Raw genomic sequence first — 15,343 nt, 5'->3', positions numbered from 1 at the left:
GTCCAAATAAAGAAAAACCCTTGAATGCGTGTCCAAACTTTTGACTGGTACTGCACATAATCACTCAACTGTGGTTGGGGTCCAAGCAGGAAGTCAAGTTAAGCTGTGAGGCTGCCCGTTTTGTTCTCTCTGCTGCGTCTCTGATAACGCCCACAATCAGCTGTACTTAGAGCTTGTTGTGTCTATCTACAACAGTCAGACACTAGTCTGATCTGGGCCCACTACAGTAGGATACATATCATCTCTCTGTATATGACCAGAAGGGAAGAAAAAAAATAATAAATAACAACGCCTTGACACATTTTGATGCCAGAAATGTTTCTGGAAAGTCTCATCATTCATCCACACACACGCCCACGACACACACACACGCCCACGACACACACACACCAAAGTGTAGAAGAAGACACACTAACATCCAACCCTAACTTTAAATCTTGATTTAACTTTTTATTAATAATTGGGGAAATTGGTAACTTGTTTGTTTGTTCAGACCAAAACAACAGTTTGGTAGGAGTGTTGTGTACAGACGGGTAAATAGTGGGCCAACTCCACAAAGTGCACTCAGAACTCATAAGTAAACAACCAAATGTCCAAATCTAACTGCATATATACACATTTCCCTGACCAAGAGAACAATAAACATGTTATTCAATTTAACATCAGTGATTCTCAAAAATTGGCTGCATTTTCCCCATTCAATAACATACACTCAGATATTCCCTGTGACTTGTTAAGAGAAGTCCCACAAACAGTTAGCTAACTGGTTCATTGAACCATTCTGAACAGTTAACAGAACAGTAGAAAGTGAGGTTCTGTAGAGGATAGACTCAAACAGAACTTCAGCCTCATTCAAATCAAACAGTTATGTCATTATATCAAGGACACCTCTGAAAGTTCTCCAAATACAGGTAGTTTTGAAAAGTCACCCGTTAATGTTAATTCACTATAATGCAGAGAAGCTGTAGGTGTATAAACATTTCAGTTGGTAAGGAATGCTTTTAGGTGACTATAAATCAATCATTCAGCCACACTTTTCATTCAGATTTCTTTGGCCTAATGTAGCAAGTACTGTAAATATTAGCTTTTATTTGTGTCCGGTTGTCCATGCATCTCAGTACTTAATAAACACACACGGGTGGTTTCTCAGACACAAATCAAGCCTAATGCTGGACTATAAAACAAACTCAATGGAGAATCTCAATTGAAAATGCTTTTAAAGTCCAGGTTTAAGGCTGAATCTGTGCCTGAGTCTTATAGGCATCTTTAGTCACATAAGCATTTCGCTTCAAATCACACGTTCTACACTCAGGGTGAGGTGGGCATATGTCAAATATGACATTTCAAGTCATAACTCAGAATATTGAGCCAATAATATCGTTGAAAATAAATATCAATATTATTTTTTTTTTTTACAGAAAATGCACTTGAGCAAGGCATTGCTGGGTAATTCAATCTCGAGGTTGTTTTTTTCCAGTATTTTTTTTTGCAGCTCCACACAATCGTAATGAGTTAATGACATTTTACTAAATGTCTATTAAAGCAGCCTCCATTTTGGTGTCTCTTTCATTATTGATGTAGTCCTAAAACATTTAGCATGTCAGCAATCAAGTTGCTGTATACATATCCAAATACATAGAGCCGGTATGATGACAAATGGTTCACACCGGCTGTATTATTTAAGTACACCTTGAAAACTTCATTGCTGACATATTTTGGGACTACATTATCAATGGACTAATGAAACAAATAGCAAAATATACATTTTTTGGGTGGAGTTTTCAATTAAAACACAAAGGTGTGAGCAGAAAGTCAAACTTCTCCCTCCAGATTCTGAGATGGGGACATCTGTGTGGGTTAATAAACCTCAGACCAATAGCTAACATCTTGACAGGTGAGTCTCCAGGTACATGGTCAATCAGATATGAACGATAACATACCTAACAATGACACCAGTTCCACTGCGAGAGGATTTAAGAAAAAATGTATCGAGGTCTGTGTCGTTTTCTAATCAATAAAACACAAAAAAAAACATTTGAGGTTGAGATGATGCATGGTTGAATGTCTAAATTACACATTTTTATATAGTTTCATTTACCTGTACTTTATTGGTCAAAACATGTAGCAAAAGTTACGTTCTCTCCATATCCCCTTTTGCTATTTTGAGGGAAAATCCCGAAAACGAACAAATCGGATGTCATGTGACTTGAACACTGCACTACTATAGTGGCACGCAGAAAGGTTGATACAAGTTCGCATGAACCCCTGACCTCTAACCATCACCATCTCAAAGTAACTATGATTTTTAAAAACAAAGACCGCAGAAAACAAATCTATTTCACTCTTTGTACTACATCAGAATTATTGTATTCATTGCAAAACATTCACAAATGATAACTAAAATCTGAAGTTTATTTTCCTAATTATGCTGGATTCTCTCCTTGGGATTTCATTCAGGGACTGGGTTAACCAAAAATATCTTTATATAAGAGGGCTTGTTTCCATTCCATAAACAAGGAAGATACTGGCAGTAGTAACATTTGATTTGGCATAATTTAAAAAGTTTTTCCATAAGCCATTGCACTCTAAGCCTACCACCATGACAGCATTACAATGCACATATACAAATGAAAAATGTTAGCTAATATTATAAACTTTATTCATTAAGAAGTACAAAGAGTGAAACGGGAATGTTTCAGAGACTTATAAAAACATATCTGAGAGACATTTAACCACATGTAAACATTATAGCTGTGTTTGTGGCTTTGCTCTTCTCTCCAACACTACATTTTTAAAAATGAAAGACACTATAATAAACAGTCCGAGGGGAGGGGTGGGGGGGGTCTGGGAGAAGCAGGAAGAGGGGAGGGGGACTAGAGAAGTCATGTGGTTCTGAACTCTTTTCAGCCGGCGATTTTCTCTATCTCATCCAGATCGTCAGTGTCCAGCTTCTCGATCTTCTTATCTGTGGATGATTAGTGAGGATGAGGTCATCGTTAAGACTGTCACACTGCTGGGGATGGTTTTTCGGACATGATTTAGCCTAGTCCTGGACCAAAAAAAGCAAGCCCAAAGAAGAATCTCCATGGAAAGTGCTTTTCTAGTCCATACTAGGCTTGATCCTTGTCCGGGAAAACGGACCTCAAAGCTTGAAAATCATTTGGCAGGTAGCAAATTTTATTAAATCATTTATTCAGATATCCTGACTTACTGAAGTGATCCTGGATCTTGTTTAGGACGTTCATGCTGAACCTGCTGTCCACCATGTTGATGGCCAATCCCCGCTTCCCAAAACGACCCGTGCGGCCAATCCGATGCAGGTACGTCTCGTTGTCCGGGTTACCGTCTCTGTCCACTGGCAGGTCAAAGTTTATCACCACGGAAACCTGCTCCACGTCAATACCTGGAGGGAGAGTTAAATGGTCAGATTAGAATAGGTGGATGGACAGACCAAACATAAAATGAGTGTACAACATATCCAATAATTACCCAGGTGAAGAACAAATAATTCAATGAAGACGAGTGTATTAATATAATGTCATCAGTCTACGTCCATGTGAAGAAGAGTTGAACAGTTACTTCTGCATCACGAGGTAAAAAAGGACCCTCTCCTTAACTTGAAACTCCAAGGATCAATAGGTATACCATTAACAAACACGATCAAAACCATGTGGAAACACTACACACTGGGCCTTTAAATAAAATACCAATAGTTTGATTGGTTACCTCTGGCACAGACGTTGGTGGTGACCAGGACCTTCTCCTTTCCGTCTCGGAAGCGGTCGATGACAGCAGCTCTCTGCTCCACCTGCATCTCCCCACTGAGCAGCGCCACCTGGTGGCCCTCCCGGGACAGCTCACCTGCCAACCACCCCGCCGTTTTCCTGGTCTGAGCGGGAAAGAGAGACAAGAAGGATAAAGTACACAGAGAGAAACACCACATCCCCAATCCACCCCCTAGCCACTGGAAACGTCTCCCGGTAGCTCCTAGTGTAGATCTGAGATGATTAAATAGGTATCAGGCAACATGGTAACAACTTCTCATCTTGCCACGCTGTTTACATCCATTAACATTATCAGATTTAACTCTTGACAGTTGGAAATTAAACATTTCCTCAACACGTATCTGTGGCTAAGTAACACAGTGTGCACTCACCGATCTACAAATCCCCTTTACCAAACAACTTACGACGGCGAATAACTCACATGACAGAAGATCATGGCCTGAGCGATGGTGATGGCTCCGTAGATGTTGCAGAGGGCCGCGAACTTCTCCTCTTTGCTGTCACAGAGGACGTAGTACTGCTTGATGGTGTCCAGCGTCTCCTCCTCCCGTTTCAGCTTGATGATGTTGGGGTCTGGGACGATGCGCTGGGCAAAGTTCCACACCGTCTCCTCAAAGGTGGCAGAGAACAGCAGCATCTGGCACTGTTTGGGTAGCATCCTGAGAGGCAGAAAAGGGGGTCATTGTGGTGGGTGGGTTTTTAGAACTGTTAGCCAACTTCCTGAAACATAGAGAGAGAGAGAAGACTAAGGGGTCAATGTGTGTACCTCTGAATGCGTATACTCTGGTCCTGATGACCCTGTGTAGCGATCATGACGTCAGCTTCGTCCAGGACAAACACTTTGATCTTCTTGGGGTCGATGAACTTGAACTTCAGACACCAGTCCAGCATGGTGCCTGGCGTCCCTATCACAACCTGCTCCTGGAGCTGGGTACCTCTCTGCACTGGGGAGAGAAGAAGAGAGAGAACATTCCCCTTTTCACATTGTCCTGTTCACCACAGTTACAACAACTGTGGTGGATGATTAACCTGGTCAGCTCATTGTGATAAAACAGTCATACCCGTGTTTCACACTCTGTTTGAAATCCAGTCAAATCAGTTGAGATTTTTAAAAAGGACTCTGTAGTAGACTTACGTTTGTTTCCTCTGATGGCGTAGACTAGTTTGACCTCTGAGTAATGCTTCCCCATCTGCTCAATGACCTTTCCTGTCTGCAGGGCCAGCTCATAGGTAGGAGACACACAGAGAGCCTGGGAGAGGAGAGAGGAAGGTGTTATATAGCTCATAGGTAGGAGACACACAGAGAGCCTAGGAGAGGAGAGAGGAAGGTGTTATATAGCTCATAGGTAGGAGACACAGAGAGCCTGGGAGAGGAGAGAGGAAGGTGTTATATAGCTCATAGGTAGGAGACACAGAGAGCCTGGGAGAGGAGAGGAGAGAGAGGATGGTGTTATATAGCTCATAGGTAGGAGAGACAGAGCCTGGGAGAGGAGAGAGAGAGGAAGGTATTATATAGCTCATAGGTAGGAGAGACAGAGCCTGGGAGAGGAGAGAGAGAGAGGAAGGTGTTATATAGCTCATAGGTAGGAGAGACAGAGCCTGGGAGAGGAGCGAGAGGAAGGTGTTATATTGCTCATAGGTAGGAGAGACAGAGCCTGGGAGAGGAGCGAGAGGAAGGTGTTATATAGCTCATAGGTAGGAGAGAGAGCCTGGGAGAGGAGAGAAGAGACAGAGGAAGGTGTTATATAGCTCATAGGTAGGAGAGACAGAGCCTGGGCTAGGAGCGAGAGGAAGGTGTTATATTGCTCATAGGTAGGAGAGACAGAGCCTGGGCTAGGAGCGAGAGGAAGGTGTTATATTGCTCATAGGTAGGAGAGACAGAGCCTGGGAGAGGAGAGAAGAGACAGAGGAAGGTGTTATATAGCTCATAGGTAGGAGAGACAGAGCCTGGGAAAGGAGCGAGAGGAAGGTGTTATATTGCTCATAGGTAGGAGAGACAGAGCCTGGGAGAGGAGCGAGAGGAAGGTGTTATATAGCTCATAGGTAGGAGAGAGAGCCTGGGAGAGGAGAGAAGAGACAGAGGAAGGTGTTATATAGCTCATAGGTAGGAGAGACAGAGCCTGGGCTAGGAGCGAGAGGAAGGTGTTATATTGCTCATAGGTAGGAGAGACAGAGCCTGGGCTAGGAGCGAGAGGAAGGTGTTATATTGCTCATAGGTAGGAGAGACAGAGCCTGGGAGAGGAGCGAGAGGAAGGTGTTATATAGCTCATAGGTAGGAGAGACAGAGCCTGGGAGAGGAGCGAGAGGAAGGTGTTATATAGCTCATAGGTAGGAGAGACAGAGCCTGGGAGAGGAGAGAGGAAGGTGTTATATAGCTCATAGGTAGGAGAGACAGAGCCTGGGAGAGGAGAGAGGAAGGTGTTATATAGCTCATAGGTAGGAGAGACAGAGCCTGGGAGAGGAGAGAGGAAGATGTTACATACCATCTCACCAGCTGATTACTTAAACATGCCATTAAGCACAAAACATGTAAAGGTCCTACCTGGACCTGGTACAAAAAAAACAAGCACGCAGACAGTGTACCCTAATGAAATTGACCCTGAGAGGCCAAGGGTCAGGGCTCAACTCACCTGTGGGAACTTGTTGTTGGGATCAACATGACTGAGCATGGCCAGGACAAAGGCAGCAGTCTTCCCTGTCCCTGACTGAGACTGGGCTATCAGGTTCTGTGGGCTGGTAGCCATGAGAGCACGGGTCAGATCAACAGAGAGAAGGAGACAGGAAAGACCAAGCTTGATGATTGTTCTGGTAAAACTGTTTAATGGCCAATCAGATCAATGGAACAGTTTGATATCAGTTTAAATGGAGAAGAGCAAGACCAGACAGAGAGGATGTTGGGTATTACAGAGAGGTAGACTCTACACAGCATATCTTAGGTCTATAGGCCTTCTGTCCAAACAAAACTAATCATCTCTAGTCTGTCAACTAGTTTGGGATTCAGGGAATTAATATTAACTTGATACAAAAAGCTGAGAGATGTGTGTGACTGACGAAGAGGTATCAGGCATCTGGAAGTGTCTGAACTGAGCGATTGACTGAAGCTCTCTGTAAACTCACGGTTCAGCGAGCATCATGGGTAATGCGTTCTCTTGGATTTTGGAGGGCCGGTTGAAGCCCATGGCGTACACTCCCTGGAGCAGCTGAGGTTTACTGTGGGGACAGGGAGGGAAACAGGAGTATTAAGGGGACATTTTTTAAATTCAAAACAAAAGAAAAGATATGGACACAAAGCCAGGGGCCCAGAGCACATTACATGTGCCAACAGCAAAACAGATTCTGTTCAAAACTTGTCATTTTAGTTCAACAACATTCATACCACCTTGGGCACTCTTAACAGCTCATAGACAGCTCATAGACAGCTCATAGACAGCTCATAGACAGCTCATAGACAGGACATAGACAGGACATAGACAGGACATAGACAGGACATAGACAGGACATAGACAGGACATAGACAGGACATAGACAGGACATAGACAGGACATAGAACTTACAGCCGTAGTTCCTCGAAGGATTTGACAGAGTAAAGTGGAGAGTTGGGATCCCTCTGTAGAACTTCTACTTGATTGGTTGTGTTCACTAGATTACTGCGTATCAACTTATTCAATAACGACTGTGCCGCCTTGTCATCTGAAAACAGTTACATTAGTATTTATTATGGATCCCCATTGGCCAAAGCAGCAGCTATTCTTCCTGGGGTCCAGCAAAATTAAGGCAGTTTATTACAATTTTAAAACATTACAATACATTCACAGATTTCACAACACAGTGTGCACCCTCAGGCCCCTACTCCACCACTACCACATATAGTACTAAATCCATGTGTATGTATAGTGCGTATGCTATCGTGTGTGTGTGTGTGTGTGTGTGTATGCATGCATGCATCTGTGCCAATGTTTGTGTTGCTTCACAGTCCCCGCTGTTCCATAAAGTGTTTTTTTAAAATCTAATTTTACTGCTTGCGTCAGTTAATTGATGTGGAATAGAGTTCTATGTAGTCATGGCTCTATGTAATGCTTAAGTATATTAGATCAATTCGATTTACTTTTGATACTTAAGTATATTTCAAAACCAAATACTTTGACTTTTACTCAAGTAGTATTTTACTGGGTTACTTTCACTTGAGTCATTTACTATTAAGATATCTTTACTTTTACTCAAGACAGACAATTTTGTACTGTCTCCATCACTGCTGTCATCCCATGTTGTGTTGTTTGCCTGATAGTAAACACCTTTATCATCCTCCTCCCCTGTTTTGTCTCCCTCTCCTCCTCCTGTCTTTGCAGGCGTTGTAGCGCTGGCGGCTGCTGTGTTTGTCGACGTCGTTGTTGTTGTTGTTGTCGTCGCTGTCGTCGCCAATGCAGCGCTGGCAGTACCTGAGGGTACCATATGGTATTTGTTAGCCTGTGGTATCTCAGAACAAGTTGACACTTTTTTCAATTAAACATTTTGTTTTCACCCAAACTAGTTAACAAGAATTGATTCACAAATGTAAGTTGTAATCCTTCAGATCATGTGTTATGCTAAACCACATAGCCTGTTTATAAAATAGGCAACATGGGATAACTTCTCTTACCATTTTCCTCAGGCTTGTCTTTGATTTGTAGGCTACCAATCTAGGAAATATAAACAAGCATAATATGGTTTTAGGATGTCCAGGAATGTTTTTAAACGGGTCATTTCAAGGCATGTGCTGCACAAATTGGAGTGGGTGAACATGTTAGGATCTTCCTCCCTGGACAGATGCCATTTCTTTACCACGTCCTAAGTCGTGACAAGAAATACATTAAATCGGGTTAAAGCTAACAATAAATAATTGTATGTAACAGAGAACGTGCATACAATGCAATAAAAACAATGCAATGAAAACTTTTAATAGTTAGCTGATCTGGCTAGCCAAGTTAGCAAAGTAACGTTAACTAACGTTTGATAACTTGACTAGTTAATTAGCTAGCTGACGTTAGCCAAACTAGCTAGTTACAGTAGTGATTATGATGTGAACGATATTACGGTCGAGGGGGTCATGCATGTACTGTGGATTGATTGCAATATCGGTCAACTATTTAACTAGTTAATTAATGTAATTTGCTATTTTTGAACAGAATCCATAGTTAACGTTAACCAGCCGAAGCATAGGCCCAATGACCCGACAAAACACTTCGCCAAAGAGCAGTTCGGCTGGCGCTTAACGTTACCGATTCCGCCGCGGCTTCTTGCTCGTCCACAGCCTGGGCCCAGGAGTCGGTTGACATGATGTCCGCTGTTATTAGGTCAGTCTCGTTCTCTTATCACACCACCTGGTTCCCAGTAGCTTCAACACCAACCTGATAACTGAGCTAGGAACCCCAACAAAGTGTTTCCAAAGTCTGAAAATAAACTAATATTACAATGGCGTGAAGAAATAGGCTTGGAGTTCACCAGTGCGTCCGTAAAAATGTCCGGGTGTAGAAATTGAGACAAGAGCAAAACAGTTCCTCCCGAATGGCACAACAAAAGTGCATTCAAATATAACGTTACCGTATTGGTTTAGCTAATTCTGTATAGTGCATTTAATACAAAAAATAGCCTGCATGGATGAAATTATTGTTGTTCCGCTAGGGTTCGCACATGTTCTCCCTGAGTATTGCAGATGGATAAAATAATTTATTTGCGGTAAAATATCAGTTTCTCACAATGTGTATTTAGTACTTTACGCAGCCTCTAGATGGTGCCTTACACATTCTGTATTCATAACTGAAATACGGGTTGCATTTAAGACATTTTAGGGAACAGTTTGTGACCACTTGCAGTAAAGTCTACACCAGTATGAATCCATACCTATACCGAGGTAATACAACCCGATATTTCCAAGGGACGGACTGACTGTCTATCTATTGATCAGATTCAGCGTCCATTAAACCTACAGAGACCCAGAGGTCACCTCTCTGAAGCCTGTCTTCACTGATGCTACTGCTGCTGCTTCATTACATGGCGAATTGATTTCACACCTTTGCTTGGTCTAGTTCCGCTGGGATGGATGGATGGATGGATGGAGAGAGAGAGACAGGGAGAGGGAGAAAGAGAGACAGGGAGAGGGAGAAAGAGAGACAGAGAGAGTGAGAGAGAGAGACAGAGAGAGGAGAGGGAGAAAGAAAGAGGTGAGAGAGAGGGAGAGAGAGAGGAGAGGGAGAAAGAGAGAGGAGTGAGAGAGAGACAGAGAGAGGGAGAAAAAGAGAGGAGAGAGACAGAGAGAGTGAGAGAGAGAGACAGAGAGAGGAGAGGGAGAAAGAGAGAGGAGTGAGAGAGACAGAGAGAGGGAGAAAAAGAGAGGAGAGAGACAGAGAGAGTGAGAGAGAGGAGAGACAGCGAGAGAGAGGAGAGAGACAGAGAGAGGGAGAAAGCGAGAGGAGAGGGAGACAGTAAGAGGTGAGAGAGAGAGGGAGAGACAGAGAGAGTGAGAGAGAGGAGAGACAGCGAGAGAGAGGAGAGAGAGAGAGAGAGAGGAGAGAGAGAGAGAGAGAGGAGAGAGAGAGCGAGACAGAGAGAGAGAGACAGAGAGAGGGAGAGAGACAGAGAGAGGGAGAAAGCGAGAGGAGAGGGAGACAGTAAGAGATTAGAAGACTATATTGATCAGTGTTGATGGTGATCATCAGTGTATGTTGAGTTATAGGAAGAGGAGGAGAGGCAGGGGGGTCTGGGTCGTTTAGTTTGGAGATACATTTGGCTTAAAAGGGAGTCTGAGTTTATTGTTGCCAAACTGCGGCTGCGCTGGATGAGGTATCCATGGCAACCAAAAGTGTAAAATTAAGGTTTCAGTTCCCCCGAGAATTTTAGGAGGAGGCAAAGAACAAGGGCTACCTGTTATCACACCAATGAGACTCTATGGAACGCATTGAGCACAGATAAGAAGACCGTAGATGTTGTCTGGAATGGATAATGGGAGTAGACTGTGTGTGTGTGTGTGTGTGTGTGTGTGTGTGTGTGTGTGTGTGTGTGTGTGTGTGTGTGTGTGTGTGCGTGTGTGCGCGTGTGTGCATTTATATTTTGCCAGTGCACCACATCATCTATACTGAGTATACAAAACATTAAGACCACCTAAAGTAGTTGGGGCATGGACTCTACAATGTGTCGTAAGTGTTCCACAGGGGTGTTGACTCCAATGCTTTCCACAGTTGTGTCAAGTTGGCTGGATGTCCTTTGGGTGGTGGACCATTCTTGATACACACGGAAAACTGTTGAGAGTGTAAAATCCAGCAGTGTTGCCATTCTTGACACAAACCAACATGCCTGGCCAGTGTTGTAGGTCGCGAGACCAGGCTACCTACCTGGAGCGTCAGGAAGCCTGGTGGGTAGGGCCAGTAACCCGAAAGGCTGTCATTCTGCTCCCGAGGAAGTCAGTTAACCCACTGTTCCCCGGGCGCCGATGATGGGGATGTGGATTAAGGCAGCCCCCTGCACCTCTCTGATTCAGAGGGGTTGGGTTAAATGAGGAAGACACATTTCTGTTGAATGCATTCAGTTGTACAACTGACTAGGTCCCTTTCTTTCACAGATTTAGTGTCTCGGTGTCTGATACATTTGTACTCGTTCTTGACTCGTCTCGGACAGTGAGTACTCATAAGTTCTTCCCGAGACCAGCGGAGTAAAAGAACTCACAATTATCAGCATCCATTCGGTCAGCAGCATAAAACTGCTTCTCCAGGCCAAATATAGACACTCCTTTCTGGGAACATTCTGTGGTGGAAAAAGTACCATATTGTTATACTTGATTAAATGTAAAGATACATTAATAGAAAATGACTCAAGTAAAAGTGAAAGTCACCCAGTAAAATACTACTTCAGTAAAAGTATAAAAGTATTTGGTTTTAAATGTACTTAAGTATCAAAAGTAAATGTAATTGCTAAAATATACTTAAGTATCAAAAGTAAAAGTATAAATAATTTAAAATTCCTTATATTAAAAAAGCCAGACAGCACCATTTTCTTGTTTTTAGAATTTATGGATAGCCAGGGGCATCCTCCAACACTCAGACATATTTTACAAATGAAGCATGTATGTTTAGTGAGTCAGAGGCAGTAGGGATGACCAGGGATGTTCTCTAGATAATGGCATGAATATGACTTTTTCTTTTGTCCTGCTAAGCATTCAAAATGTAATGAGTACTTTTGGGTGCCAGGGAAAATGTATGGAGTAAAAAGTTCATTATTTTGGGGGGGAATGTAGTGAAGTAAAAGTCAGAAATATACATAGTAAAGTGAAGTACTCATAGTAGTAGTACTTTCAAGTATTTTTACTTAAGTACTTTACACCACTGGTGACAATATCTTAACAGCCTTTATATCTATTATAGACATGTTATTACAGTGTTGAACCTATAGACCTTCAGTGGTGAACCTATAGACCTTCAGTGGTGAACTAATAGACCTTCAGTGGTGAACCTATAGACCTTCAGTGGTGAACCTATAGACCTTCAGTGGTGAACTAATAGACCTTCAGTGGTGAACCTATAGACCTTCAGTGGTGAACCTATAGACCTTCAGTGGTGAACTAATAGACCTTCAGTGGTGAACCTATAGACCTTCAGTGGTGAACCTATAGACCTTCAGTGGTGAACTAATAGACCTTCAGTGGTGAACCTATAGACCTTCAGTGGTGAACTAATAGACCTTCAGTGGTGAACCTATAGACCTTCAGTGTGTGACAGTGGTGAACCTATAGACCTTCAGTGTGTGACAGTGGTGAATCTATAGGCCTTCAGTGTGTGACAGTGGTGAACCTATAGGCCTTCAGTGTGTGACAGTGGTGAACCTATAGGCCTTCAGTGTGTGACAGTGGTGAATCTATAGGCCTTCAGTGTGTGACAGTGGTGAACCTATAGACCTTCAGTGTGTGACAGTGGTGAATCTATAGGCCTTCAGTGTGTGACAGTGGTGAACCTATAGGCCTTCAGTGTGTGACAGTGGTGAACCTATAGGCCTTCAGTGTGTGACAGTGGTGAATCTATAGGCCTTCAGTGTGTGACAGTGGTGAACCTATAGGCCTTCAGTGTGTGACAGTGGTGAATCTATAGGCCTTCAGTGTGTGACAGTGGTGAACCTATAGGCCTTCAGTGTGTGACAGTGGTGAATCTATAGGCCTTCAGTGTGTGACAGTGGTGAATCTATAGGCCTTCAGTGTGTGACAGTGGTGAATCTATAGGCCTTCAGTGTGTGACAGTGGTGAATCTATAGGCCTTCAGTGTGTGACAGTGGTGAATCTATAGGCCTTCAGTGTGTGACAGTGGTGAACCTATAGGCCTTCAGTGTGTGACAGTGGTGAATCTATAGGCCTTCAGTGTGTGACAGTGGTGACCCTATAGACCTTCAGTGGTGAACCTATAGGCCTTCAGTGGTGAACCTATAGGCCTTCAGTGGTGAACCTATAGGCCTTCAGTGGTGAACCTATAGGCCTTCAGTGTGTGACAGGTTGATGATGCTGAAAGGACAGCAACCGTAATAACAGCACACTACTGTAGGATAGAGCACAAAATGTAGGATAGAGCACTAATGTAGGATAGAGCACTAATGTAGGATAGAGCACTAATGTAGGATAGAGCACTAATGTAGAATAGAGCACTAATGTAGGATAGAGCACTAAATGTAGGATAGAGCACTAATGTAGGATAGAGCACTAATGTAGAATAGAGCACTAATGTAGGATAGAGCACTAATGTAGGATAGAGCACTTTTTGTAAAAACACAAAGGGCCAGTGGCGACACCGTTTGGGAACTTTCTGGCAAAACTAGAGTATACCCACTTCTCCAGGCATCACTGCACCACTGCATAGGGCCGCAGAGAGACAGCAGTCTGCAGAGAGACAGCAGTCTGCAGAGAGACAGCAGTCACACACAGCATGATGTTAAAGGACAAACAGTCCATAAAACTCTGACATAATAAGCCATCAGAATCATCAGATTACAAAAACACAACCATGAAGCATTTCCCAAACAAAATGTACAACTATTACTTCCCATTGCAAAAAAAACACGTTTCACGTTTAGCACATAAAGTAACAGGTGACATAACGTTTAAAGTGGAACTGACTTTGTTTCAACTACTTTGCAGATATGAAACAAACAGACAATCATAATATCGGTCACAAATTCCCAGTTTATGCTACAAACCAACTTTATAAGAGGTTTTAAAAATAGGTTGTATTTGACTCAACGTTCCATGACGTACACTAAGGCACTGTTGGCAGAATAGATGGATGCAGTTCAATGCATGATTCATATAATTCAACAATACATTTCTTGGTAGTCCAAAACACACTGCTATCAGGTTGTAAATCACAGCTGACCTGGTACATTGTTTACTGCCTCCATTCAAGATGCACTGGTTCAGTTTCAATGACTCAATATTGTGGACAGAAACAAACAAATGTAACTAAAGCTGGGAATGTCAATACAATCAAACTAGCGAGGGGCAATGATCACAAGTCAGTCATAACGTGGCTAATTGACTAGCATATCTATTTATGTAGCAAGCTAAAAACACAGAGCCTAACGATAGCTAGATAGCTAGCTAACTGCTAGGAGGATGTCATGTCATGCCATTGGAGGAGTGGGTGAATGACTGACTTTTCCCCCTCATTTCCGCTCATGCCAGAGTGCAGAACAACTGATGAATTTACAAACAGGAAATACCGGCTGAATAAACTGGTCAGTAAATATAGGCACAAAAAAAGAGCTAGCTAGTTAGTCAAGAACACTCTAGATAATAAATGTAAACAGCCTAACCAGCTCTGCTATGGTGAGGTAAATGGTCAGTGTGAGGTGTTCTCTCATTTGTGTCTGGAAGTAGCTAGCTAGCAAGCTAGCCAACTTTAGCCAGTTAGCTTGGGTGCTTGGTTGAGACAAGCATGCAAAGGCAGGCAAGCTGCAGAAGGACGAGGAGGCTACAACTCCTCATCGTTTATCAGTGCAATTTTGATAGACAACTAGGAGAAAAAGTTTGCGAGTTTATCTAATGTTCCATCGTTAGATTTTAGCTCATCTTGCTCTGGCTAGCATTAGTTGTTGATCTTATTGTTGTTGATGTGCATAACTTCTCCCCGATTGCTCAATTTGGCCAGCTCTAGGAAGAGTTGGTGGTTCAAAACTTTTTCCATTTAAGAATGATGGAGGCCACGGGGGTTTTTGCTCTGACATGCACTGTCAACTGTGGGACCTTATATAGACAGGTGTGTGCCTTTCCAATCAATTGAATTTACCACAGGTGGACTCAAATCAACTTGTAGAAACATCTCAAAGACGATCAACAGAAACAGGATGCACCTGAGCTCAATTTTCGAAACTCATAGCAAAGGGTCTGAATACTTAAAAACCTGTTTTCTCTTTGTCATTATGGGCTATTGTGTGTAGATTGACGAGGAACATTTTTTATTTAATCAATTTTAGAAAAAGGCTGTAACGTCACAAAATGTGGAAAAAGTCAAGGGCTCTGAATGCTTTCCGAATGCACTGTATATGTGACAACA

The 15,343-nt window shown here is 42.8% G+C and overlaps 1 protein-coding gene across 1 annotated transcript; it reads right to left on the bottom strand.

The window, feature by feature from the left end:
- Positions 1-1,490: 1,490 nt before the first annotated feature.
- Positions 1,491-9,325, bottom strand: ddx19 (DEAD/H (Asp-Glu-Ala-Asp/His) box polypeptide 19 (DBP5 homolog, yeast)). The gene is made up of 12 exons (XM_021570095.2): positions 9,041-9,325; positions 8,422-8,461; positions 8,078-8,221; positions 7,340-7,475; positions 6,903-6,995; positions 6,416-6,518; positions 4,921-5,035; positions 4,552-4,729; positions 4,207-4,444; positions 3,727-3,889; positions 3,212-3,403; positions 1,491-2,965 (listed from the first exon to the last, which is right to left on the bottom strand). Exons 1-12 carry the CDS (start codon positions 9,095-9,097, stop codon positions 2,904-2,906), a joined length of 1,521 nt encoding a protein of 506 aa, XP_021425770.2. The 5' UTR covers positions 9,098-9,325; the 3' UTR covers positions 1,491-2,903.
- Positions 9,326-15,343: the final 6,018 nt, after the last annotated feature.

Source organism: Oncorhynchus mykiss, chromosome 17 (assembly GCF_013265735.2).
Source record: "Oncorhynchus mykiss isolate Arlee chromosome 17, USDA_OmykA_1.1, whole genome shotgun sequence".
Taxonomy (NCBI): domain Eukaryota; kingdom Metazoa; phylum Chordata; class Actinopteri; order Salmoniformes; family Salmonidae; genus Oncorhynchus; species Oncorhynchus mykiss.
Note: the sequence above shows the minus strand (reverse complement) of the source record. Positions and strands in the feature narration are given on the sequence as shown.